The 16,059-nt window shown below is 43.7% G+C and overlaps 2 protein-coding genes across 2 annotated transcripts in view; both read right to left on the bottom strand.

Moving 5' to 3' along the window:
- Nucleotides 1-16,059, bottom strand: part of LOC306962383 (NACHT, LRR and PYD domains-containing protein 3-like) — a gene marked incomplete at its 3' end in the record, with an annotated part of 158,941 nt that overhangs the window by 104,849 nt on the left and 38,033 nt on the right. The window lies entirely within an intron of this gene.
- Nucleotides 3,746-14,471, bottom strand: LOC306962315 (protein NLRC3-like; the record flags this gene model as incomplete). Its single annotated transcript, XM_079555435.1, has 8 exons — nucleotides 3,746-4,344; nucleotides 8,838-8,884; nucleotides 9,022-9,189; nucleotides 9,255-9,422; nucleotides 10,675-12,451; nucleotides 13,754-14,114; nucleotides 14,267-14,321; nucleotides 14,458-14,471. The coding sequence occupies 8 exons, from the start codon at nucleotides 14,469-14,471 to the stop codon at nucleotides 3,746-3,748; spliced, it is 3,189 nt and encodes a 1,062-aa protein (XP_079411561.1).

Here is a 16,059-nt window from a genome sequence, read left to right as displayed (position 1 = left end):
CACACTCAAAAAACACAATGTAACTCCAAGTCAGTCAGATCTCTGGGATATCAGACTGTCCAGTTAAGAAGCCACGCTTATTGTGAATCAATTTCACTTGGTGTTGTTGAAATTAAACAGACAACAGGTGGAAATGAGAGGCAATTAGCAAGATCACTCCAAAAGAGGAATGGTTTTGCAGGTGGGGACCACACCATTTCCCTGTCTTCATCCTTTGTACCGTATTTTTGGAACACTTTTGCATTTGTCCAGTGTTCTCACCACTACACTGCGTTTCAAATTATTATGCAAATAATAATTTTCTAAATTGTCAACTCAAATGAGAGTCAGCATAATTTTTAAGTCTTTAACTGGTAGAGGATCATTTAAATGTGGTGGAAAAAATTTCCTCGTGATAACAGTATTTTTTTCAAAAATAAATATAGTAAAAACCTCAAAATCCACTGTTCCAAGTTATTATGCAACTCATTGTTTCAATACATTTTAAAGCTTGTAATTAACTGTCATTTGTTGTATTTGTAGCATTAGGAGGTCATATTTACTAAAATCAAAAGCTATTTCAATCAAAAAAATATTAACAGGCCAAGTTATATTTTACCATAGGAGCCCTTGTGTGAAGCAGCTTCAAAATTCTTAAATCCATTAAAATTTTAAGTTTTTGGACAGTTTCTGCTTTGATTTGTTTGCAGGATGTCAGAATAACCTCCCAGAGCTGCTGTTTGGATGAAAACTGCCTCCCACCCTCATAGAAGTTTTTTTTGTTGAGGCTCCAAAGGTTCTCAATAGGGTTGAGGTCAGGGGAGGAGGGGGTCCACATCATGAGTTTCTCTCCTTTTATGCCCATAGCAGCCAGTGATGCAGAGGTTTTCTTTACAGCGGGACATGGGGCGTTGTCATGCATGAAGAGGATTTTGTTCGGGAAAGCAAGGCTCTTCTTTTTGTAGCATAGAAGACAGTGGTCAGTCAGAAACTCCGCATATTTTTCAAAGGTCATTTTCACACCATCAGGGAGCCTAAAAGGGCCTAAAGGGGCCGACCAGCTCTCTCACCATGATTCTGGCCCAAAACATGACTCCGCCCCCTCTTTACTGACGTCACAGCCTTGTTGGGACATTGTGGTCATTCACCAACCATCCACCACTCCATTGAGTTAACCATCCAGGGCTACACGGCCTCATCAGGGAACAAGACTGTTCGAAAATGAGTCCTCATGTATTTCTGAGCCACTGCAGCCGTTTCTGTTCATCAGCTTCAATTAACCGTTTAGGGGAGGCCCGGATAGAAGGTTTATGCACAACTGCAGCCTCTGGAGGGTCCTACACCTTGATGTTCGGGAGACTCCAGAGGCACTAGCAGCTTCAAATACCTGTTTGCTGCTTTGTAGCATCTGTTCTCATAATCTGATGTGTTTGTCTGGCAGAAACCGTCCATATTGTGCCTTTATCTGCACAAACCGGAGTGTGTCTGAATCATCCACAAATCTCATACAGTACGATGATTACGCTTAATCTTGAAATCATGAAATCATGAAATATCGAAGGTTTTCATACCTAGACCAAGGCATTCAACTATTTCACGCTTTTCATCAACAGAAGTCCCTTTTTCTTTACCATATTGCTTGAAAATGATGATCTGCATAATAAAGTGGAACACCCTTTTTCAGTAGTTTTTCCCTTAACTGGGCTTAACCTGACAACCACTCATCCCAGGTCTCTGAGATTAATGTCAGTGATTCATAGAGCCCCAAGACACGATCCATGAGTTTCATTATTATTGCTCTAATGGAAGTCAATATATATAAATATTTGGATATTTTAGTGGTTTTGTGCAGAACTGAAGTGGATTAACATCATTATGTGGAAAAGAGTTTGAAAAATATGAATGTCCAGTATTGTTACAGCAGCTGTGTCACCATGTGTCACCACTAGGAGGTGCTGTGGTGGTGCTCTATAAAGGGGGAGCCTCTCCCGAGTCCCACAGGTCGTCGGCCGCTTCACTGTGTGTGATTTCAGCCTTTTTATGGAACTACTGAACTGGACTTTATGAATCAATGGACATTGATATGAATTTGAACTTCATAAAGGCACCTTTTGGATCAAGGCGGGCACATCACGGCCCCGAGAACCGAGAGGAGCCTCAGATCACGCAGCGTCTCGCGTTTGTTAGAAAGAGTTTGTGAAGAAAAGTATTTGAAACGTTTGTGAACGCATTTCAGCTTCTCCCACAGAGCAGACAGACGCCTCACCGTCAGAGCAAAGAACAGACCCTGACCCGAACAACACAGCTGTAAAAGATCACATGTATAATACGGTGGTGGATCCGCCTGTACCAGCAGAGGGCGCCCTATCCCGGTGACTCCGCCTCAGCGTGGTAGATCTGCCTCGGCTCCGGGCCTGCAGTGAACTCTGATTGGAGAGTTTGACCCTGATTTTATTGAGTAAAACCTGGATGTTTTATTGGGGAAGTCGCTGCTCCTCCTTCAGTCGGTGACATCGGTGTCTCGCTGTAAAAAGAAGATATTTCACACATTTCCTTTTCTGTAAATAATCCCATCCAAACATATACGAGGAGGACAAAGTGAGCACACGTAATGCAGCTCATGTTCTAAAAGTGCTCTCTACATGTCAGCTTTGTGCACTTTCCCCATGAGCTTAGTGTGGACATCACGTGGTCAGAGGTGGTCGAGCGGACAGAATATTTACTCAAGGAAAAGGAACGTTACTCAAGTAGCCTACAAGTCAAAAGTACTGGCCCCAATAATGACTCAAGTAAGAGCAAAAAGAAATGAAATAATGTGAAAATTGTAATATTTGTACAGAAAATGCCATAAAAGTCCAGTTACTTGAGTGCATGTACTTGATGTAACTGAGTACTCCCTCCTCCTGCGCCTGAACTTGTGGACAGTCACAGGAGGACATGTCCCTGAAGACGCTCCAGGACACTGACTGTAAAGAAAACACTCACACATGTGACATGTGAGTCTGGAGGAAAGAGTCTGAGGAAAAGAGTCACGACTGTGGAGAATCTGAAGAGCCACATCAACAAATGCACCAGTGGAGATGAAAGAAAGGAGCCATGTGACTTTATGTTCACGTCTTTATTGAGTCTCTCACACATTTGTGTTCTTCAAACATCAGGGTTTATTCAGGCAGAAGCAACTCACATTTCAGGCTTTTTAATGCCCAAATACTAGATTTGAATGACACAAAGGCAGAAAACAATCTGTGCAGATTTCAATGAACATTTACAAACATTTCATCAAAGAAAAAGAATTGGACAAAACCGGGGAAACTGTTTTAGATTCAGACCATAACTTTGCTCTTTTTCATGAACTTATACGGTATATATTGTAGAGCAATGTCATGGTTTTCCAGTAGATTTAGATTTAATGCCAGCTTGAGCCCAATTCATGCTTTTTAATGACATTTAAGGCCTTGATTTTGGCTAAATTCATTGACAGACTTTTAAACCCTGGTTCAGGCAGAGAAACTAAAGAAACACATTGATCCAATATCCTTCATCTTTGAGAGTGCACCGGCTTCAGTTCATGTCAAATATGATCCAGTACGATTCTATTGACCAGCAGCATTTAACTCTGCATTTAAACTCTGAGATATGGAAGAAAATACAGGAGAAGATCAGACTTTATGAACCCACAGTAAGAGATAGACAGTCAAATTATTCATTAATAATAAAACCAAAGCAGAATGGGTCAGTCCTCCAGGGGGCGCCGTGTCCTTCCTGTTTACACATTCACCAGAGACACAGAAGGCCTAAACTTCAGTCCAAACTCTGTCAGTCCTAACCCTGGCAGTCCAAACCCTGGGAACAGAGGCTCAGTGAAGGAGCTGATGAAGGTGTGGAGGTGGGACAGTTTTCCATCAGAGCTGACGTCATAGAAGGACAGAGCTCCAGCCTCAGAGTCCAGGAACACACCCACTCGACCGGAGGGTATCAAGGAAGTTTTCCATGAGGAAACATCTGACTGTTTTTTCTCATTGTGTAAGAAATATTTCTGTCCCCCCTCGATCCTCATCGTCCAGGACTGATCATTTTCTCCAAACCGACTGTCGCCTCCTCTCCGTCTGATTCCTCTGTAACTCACTGAGATATCAACCTCCACTCCACTCCACTGCACCTCCCAGTAACAGCGCCCCCTCAGGCCGGAGGAGCTCAGGACCTGAGGACAGTCTGTGAATCTGTCCTCATTATCCGGAGGCTTAGAAGAGAACAAGCTTATAACCCCAAACCCAAATGAGTCCTCTAGTCCCACAGTCCGTTTGTCCTTTGACAGTCCGAGTCGTCTGTTCGCTGTGTTTGGGTCCAGAGTGAGTTCACAGTAATCTGAGAAACACAAACACAATAATGACTAAAGTGGAATATAAATGTCATCATCATCGTTAGATATGAACCATCTGAAGCCAAAATGAGGCACAAAATCAGTCGAACAATAATCATCATAACCAGAAGAATAAACAAGAGCACAGCTGCAGGGACTAAGCACTGATGGTCACCTGTGTAGCCACAGCTGCCCTGGGGCGGACATCAGTGCAGTAAAGTCATGTGCTGAGGTGAAGACACAGGCCGTTTCTGGTTCTTGTGCTCGTGTACTCGAGTACTCGTGAAACGTCATCAGAGCCGGCCCGAGAACTGTTCCAGGTCAAAGTTCACATCAGACTGAGAACAGTTCAATCCCCGGATGTTGTTCTGGCCCCGCCCCCTTTACCCAGTCTGAAGTTCAAGTTTAATGTTGCCTGTTTTATTGTTCCTCTAAAATTCACGTTGAAGGCGATTTGAGGCGAGAAATGTCCATTTGTAAAGTCAACCCAATGGTCAGTTCAATCCCAAGTGAAAGTAGGATCCGGCCGCTCGGGCCACTTCGCCGCCCACGCAGTGAGTTGTAGCTGAGCGGGCGAGCTCTGTCTGGGCTCAAAGTTCCTGAAGCTCCGCTGGTTTTCAAAGGCTCCATTGTCGTTAAACTTGTGTCAAAGTTTCTGACTTTCACCGACACACGCCTAAAAACAGCCAGAACATCACCACAGACACATTTGTTTCTACTGTTTTTACATAAATCCCTTGAACTACTCGATGTCTTTCCAAAACTACCAAACATATAATTATTTAATGGATTTTAACCCTTTAAATGCCAGTTTTATTTTGTAAACTTTACAAAATGTCTGAGTAAAAACATAAAAACTTGAATATTTTCTGAATAATAAACATTGTAGAGCTGGGGCTTTGATGGTGTTTAGAGCCTTGGACGTGTCAAAGTTTGGACTAATATTGATTTAACTGCATTTGTAGTTTTTCTGTAGTGACGATTCTTTCTGTCTAAATGTTCTTGGCTCCATTGACTTCCATTATAAAGACATTCAGGACTTGCACTTTTCTTTGCTCTCCTGTCTCCATATAAAAGTCATACATTTATAATGTCAGCATTTCATTTTGAAGAACAAGAGTCAGATTTGACATTTTTCGTGTATTTTTTCAGTTTGGACCTTGTTCCTGTTGTCGGCAGATGAATGAAATCCTGCTATTTTCCCATTAGGATATAATGGAGCCATGGCAGAACCTGGACTTTTCTCACATAAAACTTCACATTTTAAATCTCACTGTAATACAGGAAAACAGTCACATATCTGTGATGTCAGCGTTTCATTTGGAAGAAAAGGAGCTGAATTTGACATTTTCTCTACATTTCAGAATTTTCCACTTTTCTAACATTGTAACAGATGCTGTATCTTCAGTCGGCTGATACTGAAGCTGTGGCCCAGGGGAAACTACAGGATTTGTTTGTCTTTGTGTTTTCTATAAAATATATGAATATTTTTAAAATGAACAAGTGATTTATCGACAATAATGTTTAGTGTGACGATTTTTACAGTTTAAAATCTTCAACACCAAAACAGCTGAGTGGGAGCGTCACAATCAGTGGTTAGTTTTGAAGCAGAAAAGTCTCGGTTTGAAAACGAGGCCCAGGTTTGTGAACCTGAGGAAACACGAGAATAAATCCAGACTGCAGCTCTTTGTCCAGGTTATTTTAGATAAAAAAAACTAAAAATGAGGCTCCGCCCCCCGCGCTCTGGTTATCACATAAACACAGAGTTTACAAACTGTAGAATATGAAACAACACTGGCATTTGACACTGTCAAAAAAGTTTAAATGTCAAATGTCACTCATTTTCTTCCAAATGAAACCCTGACATTGAAAAAGTTACAGTCACAGATTAAGTGATTTTATGCCGTATTTCAGTGAGATTTCTTATTATATATGACTTATTTCCATTATATTCAATAGGAGAAAATACAGTGATTTTATTCATGTGCAACAATGGGAATGAGCTCCAATCTGATGAAACTCAGTAAAAATGTTCAAATTCACTCCTTTTCTTCCAAATGAAACGCTGACATTGTAAAAAGTTTTATACGGCTCTGGAAGAGCAAAGAAAAACATGTAAAATGGAAGTCAATGGGGCTGTTTCAGCCGCTGCCATTTTCACATAAAGAATCGTCCACTACAGAAAAACTATAAAAGCATCAAATCCATTTCACTTCATCTGTGACACAAACACGGCTCTGGAAACAGACAAAGCCTCAGCTCCACATGTGATTATTACAAATATAATCACACTCAAGTGCTTTTTTTTTTGTTTTAAGTTTTGAAACTGGGATTTTAAGGATTAAAATCCAGAACATCGTTACATGTTTGGTAGTTTTGGAAAAGGTTCAAGTAGTTCATGTGATTTAAACAAAAAGAAGTGGAAACTAATCTGTAAAAATGTCGATTTTCTGGCTGTTTTTAGGCGTGTACATTTGTGTACACTAGGGGGCGACGTGTGGAAAGTTGTAAATCTGTCACTACAGAAAAAGTACAAAAGCTTCAAATAGATTTTTGTCTCATCTTTGACACGTCCAAGGCCCTAAAATCCACCAAAGTCCAGCTCTGACCTGTTCATTATTATAAAGATAATGAGGTTTTTATGTTGTTTTCAAACTGACAAACAAAGGGTTAAAATCCCCAAATAAAAACATGTTTGGGAGTTTTGAGAAGGTGAGAAGTGATTCTTCAGATTTATGAAAAAAACTGAAAAAAGATGAAAGTATGTGTTTTTTGTAGCAGTTTGAAAAGCATGTACATTTTTGTCCACTAGGGGGCGACGTATGGAAAATGCAGATCTCCAAAATAAAAGACCTGTGAGAAAAACAAACACTGGATTCAGAAAATTTGTCTCAAAAGAACATTTGGTGCAGAAATCCACGTCTCAAGCTGCAGCACAGACAAAATGGTCAAATGGAAAAAAAATGTTGCAAAATGTACAAAAATGTCCATAGGACGACACAAGGGTTAAAGTTGTGAAAACTTGAGACCAACAGTTTGTTCGTGACTGTTGTTACTGTGTATTTATATGACTGTAATAGTTTGGCTAATATATGAAGTCAGGTCGTTTCATTACAAATGAGTAAATACTGGAGCGATCTTTGTCATTATATCTTATCATATCAAACATTTAGTGAATAGATAATCACTGTCCTTCAATAACAAGTGTCAGATGTGTTACTTCAGAACTGAAAAGGTCCTTTGGTTATTTGAATGATTTATTTGACAGAAACATTATTTATTTCGACTCATACTTGGCTTTCAAAACTAAATGTTGACATTTGAAAGTGGATGATTCCAACAGTCATGATAAAGATGGTTTTGTTGAAGTCAGGGAGAAGTGCTGTACATGTTGATGTACAATAACATTAGAAAAGTCAAATCCATGCCTTTTGTTACACATGTATTATTATTCTGTATTATTCGGCTCTTCACAATATAAGTAGAAGCTCCATTGATTTGAATGGGATTTTCCAACGTTCTACCGGTCATTATTTCCTGATATAGGACCTCTGAAAAAAATACTGACCGCTGCCAATGGCAACGGAGTTGGTGCTTGTAATACAGGTCTTTCATATCACTCCGCATGTACGCAGTAGCGGACACTGTCTCTGTCCCCGTCACTGTGAGAGAAGTTGGGGGAATCACTGTGAAGTTAACGTGAGTCCGACTTTCAACTTACCCAGAGATACTTCAGTGAAGGTATTCAGGTCGTCTTCTGTACTCAGTGGTTGAGTCTCGAACGTTTCGCCTCTTCATCCAAAAGGCTTCGTCAGCGAACTAAGGTTCCGTTCAGCTTTAACAGTTTAGTGTGAAATTGCCTACGTCTGAGTTTGATATTATTACTTTCACATGACTCCATGAAGCAAATGGAATCACTTTTTTAACTCTTCCCTGGTCGGCCCATGTCCAAATATTGCAGTGTTAATCGTGCACACATTTCATTTTGATGGTGGGATTGTTGTAGTGACTGATGACCATGAATAAAGCTGCCACAGGCTGAGAGGGAACCAGCAGCAGCGGGAGGACAAACCCCACAACCAAGCTACAGATTTACTGTGGAGCTCATTCACAATCATGTTAGCGCTAATGGAAGATTTGTGCTTCTATTAGAAACAAGTTAGCAAGAATGTTTCAAGTCTCTGAAAAATGTAGTTGAACATAAAAATAAATAGACACAAAGGTCTTGAAGTAATCACTGCATATACCGCTAAATATTTTTCTTTCCCGTGTCTTTGTGACAAAGTGTGTTTGTCGCATTATTTATTTTGGTCATTTTTCTTTGTTCTTCGTTCCATATACAAACCATTTTTGTATATGGTTTTCATTTGTATATGAAACAATATACAAATGAAACCATGTATATGTTCATGAGTGTTGAGAACCGGCCACAGACTTGTATCTGAGGCTGAACACTCGGAGGTGAGTGTTTCTCATGTTGTGAATGAATCAGACTCACATTTTCTCGGACCTGGAACCATCCACCGTTCTCCAGCAGGATCCAGCCTGAAACACACAAGTCCAGTTTACTGTCGACCAGGACCAGGACCAGGACCAGGACCAGGACCAGGAACAGGACCAGGACCAGGACCAGGACCAGGACCAGGACCAGGACCAGGACCAGGACCAGGACCAGGACTCACCTCAGTGTCTGCAGGGGCCCGTGTGGGGCCTGTAGAGCCGTCAGCAGCTCGGTGGAAGCTCCTGGATGGTTGTAGCTCAGGTCTAACTCTCTTAGATGGGAGGAGGCGGAGCTTAGAGCTGTGGCCAGAGAAGCCCCGCCCCTCTCTGTGACCAAACATCCAGACAGACTAAAGACACACAGCATTAGCCTCTGATGTGGACACAGACAGAGTCCTTCATGAGAGCGTCTCACCTGAGAGTCTCCAGTCTGCAGGGGGCGCTCTTCAGTCCCTCACACAGCAGCTCCACTCCTGAGTCCTGGAGGTCATTGTTGCTGAGGTCCAGGTGAGTCAGACTGGAGGAGCTGAGGACTGAGGCCAGAGGAGCACAGACGCTCTGGGACAGACCACAGCCGCTCAGACTGAGGACAGAGAGGACCATCAGAGACCAGAGCCACGATGTAGAGGCAAAACAAATATTTGTAAATATTACACAGACACAGAGTTTAATAGTAATATAGAAACGTCTGGTTCATTTTCTCTTCTTCATGTGAATTGTAGAAGCCTGTGTTCAAATACATGATTATTTGAACACATTACAACATAAATGTGCTGTTATAGCTCTGTCTGAGACTTGGTTAACGGATGAGGAAGGTGTGGAATTTCATTTTGAAGGTTATGAATTGTTTTATGTGAATCGGATCAAGAAGAGAGGAGGGGGGGTTGCTCTTTATGTTAGTGAGCTGAAATGTAAAACAATAGAGTGTATGACGACTGCAACAGAAGATTCAATGGAATGTTTCACTGCTGAGAGATTTTTCCGCTTCTACTGAACAATCTGTTGTGAATAAACATCCATATGGACTGAAGACTTTCTTATGTATATATCTTTAAAATAGTATAAACTGTTCTTTTAGCTGTACGTGTGAGAGCAACTGCCTGGTTTACAATGTCATAGAATTAGGTATGTGACCTTCTTGATGACCTGAGTTGGCCTTCTGCTAACCTGAGTGACAAAGGTCATTGATAATCAGGAAAATGCAGTTGTAAGCTTACATATTAGTATTTAGTGCTGGATGTCCGTGCAGTGTCCTTCAGGTTCAAATGTTTTGTTGTAGGGCAATAAAACTGTCCCCTGTGCAATGTAAGGTTGACTGACTCAAACTGGCAGAGTCTCCTACGACTGTCATCACGCTGTCCTCTTGTGTTAATAAAGGCTCTAAGAACTACTTTACTCTTTAGTCATTTTGTTATAGCTATAACATCCACAGGACCCGATTTAGACTTGACTTTATTTGTATGTCCTGAGTAAGTTTATATTTCGCCAGAAAATGGCTAAAAAGAGTGAAAAATGGTGTTTCCCAAAAGATTCTGTTTTCCCCCTCGGTGAGGCCACGCCCCCTTCTATGACGCGATGCTGTCTGTATCTATGCCTGGGAAGAACATCTGATAAGAGACACATCATGCAAGTTTGAGACGTCTCTGACGGAAGTAATTCCAGTCCGTCGAAACTCATAAGGTATTTGAACAAAAACATTTTGTTAAACCTAGTGTCTTTCAATAAGAACCTTCTAAACCTGTTATTAACCTCTTTTAAATCAACACTAGGTGGCGCTGTTGACCATTTTCTACTTGGTGACAATGACACAAGTGTTAAACACAGTCTGGACTCACGTGGCTTTGGTGGAGGCTTTGACGACCGGCAGAAGGTTCCGGAGAGCCCTCTCTGTGGGACAGTATTTCCTGAGGTCAAACTGCTCCAGGGCTGAGTCTGAGGACAGTAGGAGGAAGGACAGAGCAGACCACAGAGCAGGAGACATGTCTCTGTCAGAGAGACGTCCTTTTCTCATGAACATCTGTATCTCCTCCATCAGGCTGTGGTCGTTCAGTTCGTTCAGACAGTGGAACAGGTTCAGGCTCCTCTCTGCAGACAGACCCTCTTCATTCAGCTTCTGTTTGATATATTCTACAGTCACCTGATTGGTCCAGTCACTTCCTGTCTTAGTCAGCAGACCACTCAACAGGCTTTGATTGGTCGGCAGAGACAGCCCCAGGAGGAAACGCAGGAACAGGTCCAGGTGTCCGTTTGGACTATTCAAGGCTTGGTCCACAGCAGAGCAGTGTAGAGACATCAGATCACGCTTAAACAATCTTGTAAAGAGAGAAGATTTCTGAACCTCCAGCAGGTTGAACCCAGACTCCATGAAGGTCTGATGGACGTGAAGCGCAGCCAGAAACTCCTGCACACTCAGATGGATGAAGCAGTAGACCTTGTCCTGGTACAGACCTGGTTCTTCTCTAAAGACCTCTGTGAAGACTCCAGAGTAACGAGCGATCTCTGCAGCGTCCAGCCCACACTCACTCAGGTCACTCTTATAGAAGATCAGGTTTCCTTTCTGCAGCTGCTCAAAGGCCAGTTTTCCCAGAGAACGCACCATCTTTATAGTCTCTTCAGTCCAGTGAAGGTCTGATCCTGATCCCTTATGATACTTGATGTTCTTGACTTTGGCCTGGACCACCAGGAAGTGGACGTACATCTCAGTCAGAGTCTTGGGCAGCTCTGGTTTCTCTGTTTGCTTCAGGAGCTTCTGTAAAACAGTGGAGAGGATCCAGCAGAAGACTGGGATGTAGCACATGATGTACAGGCTGCGGATGCTCTTGATGTGGGAGATGACGGCTGTGGCCTCGTCTGTGAACCTCTTCATGAAGTACTGCTCCTTCTGTGGGTCAGTGAACCCTCGCACCTCTGTCACCATAGAGACGCACTCAGCAGGGATCTGATTGGCCGCCGCTGGGCGTGTGGTTATCCAGAGGTGAGCGGAGGGAAGCAGGTCCCCCCTGATGAGGTTCACCAGCAGCTCCTTCACTGAGGCGCTCTCTGTGGGCTCCGTCAGGACCCGGGTCCGGCTGAAGTCCAGAGGAAGTCTGCACTCGTCCAGACCGTCAAAGATGAAGAGCAGCTGGACGAACTTAAAGCTGCTGAGATCTTTGGTTAGACTGAAGAAGTGATGGATCAGCTCCACCAGGCTGAACTCTGAGCCTCGGAGCACATTGAGCTCTCTGAAAGTGAAGGGGAACAGCAGCTGGACGTCCTGGTGGGCTCTGCCTTCAGCCCAGTCCAGACTGAACTTCTGAGTCAGCACTGTTTTCCCCACACCAGCCACGCCCTTCGTCAGCACCGTCCTGATTGGCTCTTCAGACTCGGGTCGTTGTTTAAACATGTCTTCACAGGTGATGCTGGTCTCATCAGCAGCTGGTCTGGAGGCGGTCTCCATGTGTCTGACTTCGTGTTCCTGGTTGACCTCTGAGGCCCCGCCCTCTGTGATGTACAGCTCTGTGTAGATCTGCTTCAGGGGGGCGTGGTCTCCTGCTTTAGCCACGCCTTCACACAGATGACTGAACTTCTGCTGCAGACGACTCTTCAGTTTATTCTGAACCGGAGAAATGTGACCTGTAAGAAAACACATCAGACCAAAGATCAGCAGATCGACTGTGACGAGAACCAGTGACTGAACGACGCGTTATACTGAGAACTGCAGTTATGTTGGATCTTTAGACACTTAAACAAATGCTGTGTTGGTGTGAAGTGAACTTCTGCAACAAATGGAAATTATCCATCCTTCCATTTTCATCTGCTTTATTCGGGTCTTGGTAACAGTCTGAGCAGACATGCCCAGATACTTCCTCCAGCTGTTCTGGAGGGATCCTGAGGCGACACCAGGCCACAGAGACATCATCCTTCCAGTAAGTCCTGGGTCTTTCCACGGGCCTCCTCCCAATAGGACAAACCCTGAACACCTCCTGAAGGAGGCGACCAGGAAGCATCCGAAACAGATGCATGAACCACCTCAGCTGTTCCTTTCAAGCTCCTCCCAGGTGACTGAGCTCCTCACCCTATCTCTGAGGGCGCACCCACCCCCCTGTGAAGGAAACTCACTTTGGCCACACGTATCCGCAGTCTTGCCCTTTCGGTCATTACCAAAAGATCTCATGACCACAGGCGAGAGTAGGAACGTAGATCGATCAGTAAATCGAGAGCTTTGTCCAGACTCAGCTCCCTCTTCACCACAACAGTCCGATACAGCGACTGCAACACTGCTCACACTTTACCCATCACCTAAGACACTGTTCTCTTCAAACCCTTGAGGTCGATTATGCCAGTGATGGCTTCTGAGAGACTTTCCATCTTCTATGACAGATATTTAAGTGTATGACTATTCAGTCAGATTTGTTTGCTCCAGTTTATATCTGTCCGTGTTGAAGAAGCCTTCAGTTGTGTTAATTCCCTGTTTATTCCCATGAATGATTAACTTCAGCCTAAATTTTCTGGGTCGTACTGTACCTCCAACCTTCTGTGTCGTGAACAGAAGGTTGAAGGTGCCCACTGTCGTTGTGTCCTTGGGCCAGACACTTCACCCACCTTGCCTCCAGTGTCTGCGTACATTGGTGTATGAATGGGTTACTGCTTCCTTGCTGTGAAGCGATTTAGGCCTGATGACCATTTGCCCAACATCATTTTCCAATTCCAGAATATTTCTGTGAATTCCCATTAATTCCAATTGAACACTATCAGAATTTTGTAACCCAGTTGTTAGAAGGTAATTGCATAACATCCTGACACGACTCACAGAGACGCACAGTGAAGCTAAAATTCAGCCTGATTTAAAAAATAAAATGACCAAAAATGGTGTCAAAATATTTCCAATAATCGCAGAGAGTAAAATCTGTTTAAAGCTTCAGACAGAGTTCTTACAGTTCTGCAGATGCTGGGCCAGATGCTCCTTCTTCATCCTCCTCAGGAAGTCCAGGGTGATGTTCAGCACAGCCTCTCTGCAGCTCAGCTCCTCCTCACTCTCTGGGCTCCTCTCTGATCTCCTCTCTGAGCTCCTCTCTGGGCTCCTCTCTGAGCTCCTCTCTGATCTCCTCTCTGAGCTCCTCTCTGGGCTCCTCTCTGAGCTCCTCTCTGATCTCCTCCCTGATCTCCTCTCTGAGCTCCTCTCTGATCTCCTCTCTGAGCTCCTCTCTGATCTCCTCTCTGGATGCTCTGATGCCAGCAGCCTGTGGAACCTCCTCAGTTCCTCTTTGACAAAGGTCAGAACATCCTCCTCCAGTCGCTGTAACAGAAATAGAGCAAAGAACCATCACGTCACACTGTGCCTGTACATCAGTGATCGTCTGAATGTTCAGTAAAAGGCGACAGATGAGTTTGAGACACATGAGGTCAGGACAGACAGAGGCCTGAGGAGAAGGAGGTTCTGGTACAGACCCTGAAAACAGCGTCCAGGTCACACTCCGCACTGAGACCCTCGAGGCGCTCATCTCTGTGGGATAAATATTAAAACTATGTCACACTCAACATCTGACATCGAGGCTGAAGATCAGTCACTTCACTGGAGGAAAAACAGATTATATAAAACAGAATATATTTATCATAAACTGTCGCTGCACCTCCCTCACCCGCCACTCACCATGTGTGGCAATGCGAGGGTTGACTTAGTTGCTAAAACATAAAATATGATCAACGTCAGCTGGAGATGGCCAGCAGCAGAAAGTAAAGTAAAGTAAAGCACGTAGGAGCCATGCTAATACTGGCTCGGGGCTTTGACAGCGAGGTCCGAGTCCACACAGCCGATCCACTCAACTAGCACGGCCGGGAGAACGCGGGCCCCGACAGACTAAACATTAACCGAGACTATACTCACTACCAACTTTTGTTATTTAATTTAGCCACAATATGGATACTACCTGAAATGGGGCGACGAAGAGCAGCAACCACAACACGGGAGACTGGGCGTACAGGAGGTCAGAGGTCAAATAATAAAATGGAAGCACTATTTATCAGGTGACGGCCGGCGCACACAGCCATCACCGTCCAAACTACAAGGTGCAGTGCCCGCCTGCAGGCACACTGCCACACAAGTAAACACAAACACCTGCAGAAATGACAAAATGTTCGAAGCAGCAGAAGCCGCGACAGTTAGCGGCTAACACAGGCAGAGTTTAGCAATGTGACAGAAGTCTAGAAAAAAATCCTAAACTGACAAACATCTGACCAACCTGCTCTGATGCAGCTCCTCATGAAATGATCATTTGTTTAATAATTCAACATCTACAAGCCTGGCTAACACCAGACTGCTGTGTGCGCTCGAATCATTTTGAACTTCACAGTCTGGGGACCACGGCCCAAATCTTCGCATGGATTTGGGACCAATCACAGAACGAGGAGGGACGGCAAGACGATGACGAGCTATTCGATATGCGGAAGCTTGTAGTTTGTTTAGGGGTAAAAAAACATTAAAGTTTATTTGATCCAACATGACAGCAGCAGACGTGACGCCATCTTTCGATCAAGCTTCAGGCCGTGTTCTAAACAGTTTAGCTCCAAAGTTTACAGCGGGAACGTCATACGTGATCTGATACGATGATACGATTGGCTGTGGCGAATGCAGACACATATGATAAACATTCAGCCCAATAAACGGTTATGGACGATCGTAAACCACACCTCTCTACCAGAAAATGCATTGGTCCCCAGACTAAATATAACTTGTGATTTTAGTCTGGTGAAGCAAAGCAGTCACCGGAGGCGAGGTGTTCAAGGGTTGCGGGAAAAAAAAGCTCTGCACTGTAAACTTGGTTCTAAATGGAAGTATTATGTTCTAAATGCAAACAAAAAATAAAAAGAATAATTATAATTCCATGAAAACGCAGGTGCGCGCCTGCTCACAGGACCAAACGCCATGAACACATCAGCCCTGTCTTCCCTTCACTGGTTACCAGTTGCTTTTAGAATTGACTTCAAAATGTTAAAGCTTGTTTTTAAATCCATCCATGGACTGGCGCCACATAATTTATCTGAACTGTTGTCTTTGCACGCCCCTGTCAGAGCGCTGCGATCCTCGGACAGTGTTTAAAAAGTAAAGGAGCTTTTGCAGTTGCAGAAACTGTGGAACTCCCTCCCTCTAAACATTAGACGCTACTTCAGTTGAGAGTTTCAAAACTCTGTTAAACATCGCCCCAGCAGAGCTCTCCGGTCTGCCAATCAAATGGTTCTGGACG

This window comes from Gobius niger, assembly GCF_951799975.1.
Source record: "Gobius niger genome assembly, chromosome: 4".
NCBI lineage: Eukaryota > Metazoa > Chordata > Actinopteri > Gobiiformes > Gobiidae > Gobius > Gobius niger.
This window is presented reverse-complemented; position numbering and strand designations above follow the sequence as displayed.